At 33.6% G+C, this 4,047-nt stretch overlaps 1 protein-coding gene across 1 annotated transcript; it reads left to right on the top strand.

The window, feature by feature from the left end:
• Positions 1-1,584: 1,584 nt before the first annotated feature.
• On the top strand, positions 1,585-3,374 carry LOC122305687 (S-type anion channel SLAH4-like). The gene is made up of 2 exons (XM_043118251.1): positions 1,585-2,474; positions 2,791-3,374. The coding sequence occupies exons 1-2, from the start codon at positions 1,605-1,607 to the stop codon at positions 3,091-3,093; spliced, it is 1,173 nt and encodes a 390-aa protein (XP_042974185.1). The 5' UTR covers positions 1,585-1,604; the 3' UTR covers positions 3,094-3,374.
• The last annotated feature ends 673 nt before the right edge of the window (positions 3,375-4,047 follow it).

Below are 4,047 nucleotides of genomic sequence, written 5' to 3'. Positions count from 1 at the left end.
CCAAAAGGGAAGTGTTATAAACCGATTTGTATGACCATCTTTAACTATTATTTAAGACCATATTTAGCCATCAATTAAGACCATCTTTAACCATCAATTATGACCGCCCTTAACTATTAATTATGACTGCACTTAGCCGTAATTTATAACTTAAGTTATACATAAACCGTATTTGTACTTTTATATATATAAATATCATTTACTTTTATAAGTTCAAAGTTTTCATTATTAAATAACAACCTCTTTTTTTACAATATTATTTTCTTTTAATTTCGTAACAATAACGAGATTATCTGTATGCTAAAATGGTTACCGTACAACGTTGCTTTTTAAATTTTATTTGCTAGGCTCATTACTTTATATATATACATAGTTTGCTTTTTCAATATTGGACCACATAGAAAATGGACATCCATATATAAATATCCCACATGCAGAGTCATGCCGAGTAGATACGCATCTAGCTTGCAAGGTGGGTTAGAAGTGACGTTCATCATCCTAGATAAAAAGATACCTAGTTGCATAGTATAGTTGACTTATAATTGTGAGTATGGAAGTATTATTTAATTAATTTAAAAAAAATATATATATATAAAATTTATATAACAAAATTAATTTTTTAATATCAAATTTTATTTTTTTTAAAAATAATTATACGATATTTCCATTCTTCGTAATTATATATAATTTATAATTAAAAAAATAATTAATTAGAAGAATCCGATAATGCCACATTGACCCTGCTGCATGCAAGTACTTTATGTCGCTAAATCACCACGTTTTCTTGGGAATTAAAATGAAGTGTATTTATAAATTAATTGATCGCGTGGATCCCACTATATACGAATCTAGTACTGATCTAGCCGTATAGAGCTCAGAACAACTCATGATTTCATCACAAATTAACCAAGTCCAAAAAGGCTGGCTAGCAGAGTCAGCCCCTTTCCTCCCCCAAGTACACCTTCGTAAGACATTCATTTCAACGTCAAGCTACAAGGTCCTATTTATATAGAGAAATACTTTTTTGCAGTTAAGAGATGCAGTTGGCATGCAGTCAGTTATAAAAAAAAAAATTAATACAAGATTTATATGAAAAAAAAAATTATTTTTATAATTTTTTATAATTCATGTAGGTCCTCTTGAATATAAAAAAATTTTTTTATAATTTTTTTTTATTCATTCCGTACAGCCGACTGCACGCCGATTGTATATGACAACTGTATGTAGCAAAGCTGATTTATATATGTAAAAGTTATTGAAAAGTTACACACAACTTAAAATTCATCCTAAATTTTATAAGAAATTATCATATTTTTTTATTAGACTTTTTAAAAAGAGAAATAAATATTTTTATATAATATTAGAACTAGATTAATTTATAACTGATAATGAGTTCTTACGATTTACTTATGATGATGATATTGAAAATATTGACTCACAGAAACGTATTAAGAAGTTTTGTATAGTTTAAAAACAAACACATCCTATATTTTATAAATAGTTATCATATTTTTTTTATTAAACCTTTTAAAAGGAGAAATTGATATTTCTATATAAATACCATTATGACAACTCCTACACTCAAAAATCTACCAAACTCGAAAATGGCTGAGAAACAATCCCAACCCCAAATTGAGATCGCCATTGACGTAAACCAGATCAGTTGTCGCAGTACAACGCTACCCCATCTTGAAGCTTCGATTATTGAAAAACCCCCATCAAGTGTGTTGTCTAAATTTCATGCAGGCTACTTTAGGATTAGCCTCTCTCTCTGCAGCCAGGCCTTGATGTGGAAGACCCTGGGAGATCCAGTAGACGATCCACACGCTTTTCGGCAAGTCTTTTCAATGCTACCTCCTACGGCTTTCGCCCTTTTATGGTCACTGGCTCTATTCACACTACTTTCCCAATCTGTTCTCTACATTCTAAGATGCTTGTTTCGGTTTCAGTTGGTTAAGAAAGAGTTCTTCCACCCTGTTGGAGTGAACTACCTGTTTGCTCCATGGATTTCATGGCTCCTCTTGCTCCAATCATCACCCTTCATTTCTCCAAGCAGTATTCTTTGTCAAACACTCTGTTGCGCATTTGTTGTCCCGGTGTTGGTGCTAGACGTAAAGCTCTATGGCCAGTGGTTTACGAAAGGGCCGTGGTTGTTGTGGACGATGGCTAATCCAACAAGTCAAATATCGGTGATAGGAAACTTGGTGGGGGCCATGGCAGCAGCCAGAATGGACTGGACAGAGAGTGCAGTGTTTATGTTTTCGTTGGGCATAATACATTATCTGGTGCTATTTGTCACACTATATCAGAGGCTATCGGGAAGCAACAGTCTTCCGGAAATGCTGACGCCCACCTTCTTTATGTTCATAGCGGCTCCAAGCATGGCAAGCTTAGCCTGGTGCTCCATTTCTGGAAGGCTTGACGTTGCATCCAAGATGCTATTCTTTCTCTCACTGTTCCTCTTCTTCTCCTTGGTAACTCATTTATTGGAATATCCTTTACGGATCATATATATGTTTAATTTATGAAGGAAGAATAAATAAAAAGACTAAAACAAATCAAGGAATACAATTTCAGCATCTTCATAGAAAATAAAGTCATTTTCATTAAGACAGCTAGAGATATCGCAATATTGGACCAACATTAAAGTCATTTTCAGCATCATTTTCACGACCGTGCATGCACCAACATTAAGGTTGACAATGTCCGCAACCGTATAACTTTCCTTTGTCAATTTCCACAGATAATATTACTGACATTTAATTACTTCAAAATGGTGAAAAATAACAGGTTTGTAGGCCAGCCCTATTCAAGAAATCGATGAGGAAGTTCAGCATAGCATGGTGGGCATACTCGTTCCCATTGACGGTGCTGGCACTGGCCTCGACGGAGTATGCGCAAGGGGTGACAGGCAACATAGCGCATACCTTAATGCTTCTACTAACAGCAGTCTCAGTGTTGGTCACTTTTGCCTTGCTGGTTATCACTGCACTCAGTTCTAATATACTGTTCTCCAGCAAATTAACAAATCCGGTTCGAGGTCCCGCCATAATCACCAGTACTACTACTACTTCAACGGCATCAATATCATGAGTACTAGGGTCACATATGATCATCTCTGTCATTGATCGGGTGGTTCTGATCTGCACAAAATATATATATAGAAGCTGAAACTAGAACATGCATATCTTCATCAATAATCCTATGTCTTATATATGTATGCCCCGGCTAGTTAAGCTAATGATCAGGAAGTACGTACGTACGTACTCTGGTTGAATTACTATTAGCTGTGAATACATGTTAAATTTTCATATTCCACTGGAGTTTATACATGTATATATATTGTATGTCCGCTCTTAGGTTCCATGTATGAAAGCACTGAAAATTCTTAATAAAAGTCAATGCTTTTAGCTATCGTTTTCCTTAATATTTAGAGTAAATTTGCAATGGTAATGAAGATAATATATAATATCACCATGCCCGTGATTTTATATATATATATATAATATACGAAGTGCACGATATAAATTGTTTTACCGAAAGTTGGTGCTTAATATTTTTTTGAAAGATGTAACTTCGATCGGCCTCTTTTCAAAGAAAATATCCATTTTATAAAGGCATTCATGTATGGGTGCTTAATTTGAAGATTGATGTGACCGAGGTTTATTTCTTACGTACACAACTAGCTAGACAAATAATCTGGCCTATTACCCCATCAATCTCATGCACAATTTTTTATTTTAAAATGATAAAAATATATAATATTTAATGAAGCTTTCAATGGGCGCGCTCTCTCTCTCTCTCTCTCAAAATATTTCTAGGGATATAATTGGTCCGATTTGATCCGATTTTGAATAAAATTTAGGATCGAACTGGTATGTATCGATTTTATATTTTTTAAAATCGATTACGCAACAGTTATCCTTATAAACCGATATTTCGGTTTTATCGGTTTCCGGTCCGGTTTTATCAGTTTTAATGTACTATATTATATATTATATAATATATATAATATAGTATATTATAGTATATAATACTATAGTGATA

The sequence above is a fragment of the Carya illinoinensis genome, chromosome 3, assembly GCF_018687715.1.
Source record: "Carya illinoinensis cultivar Pawnee chromosome 3, C.illinoinensisPawnee_v1, whole genome shotgun sequence".
Lineage (NCBI taxonomy): Eukaryota > Viridiplantae > Streptophyta > Magnoliopsida > Fagales > Juglandaceae > Carya > Carya illinoinensis.
This window is presented reverse-complemented; position numbering and strand designations above follow the sequence as displayed.

What these genes read in the sequence shown, in the direction of transcription:
- LOC122305687 (XM_043118251.1), top strand. Translation starts at nt 1,605, where the DNA reads ATGGCTGAGAAACAATCCCAACCCCAAATTGAGATCGCCATTGACGTA. An exon ending in TGTTCCTCTTCTTCTCCTTG is followed by an intron (nt 2,475 to 2,790) that starts GTAACTCATTTA and finishes GAAAAATAACAG; the next exon opens with GTTTGTAGGCCAGCCCTATT.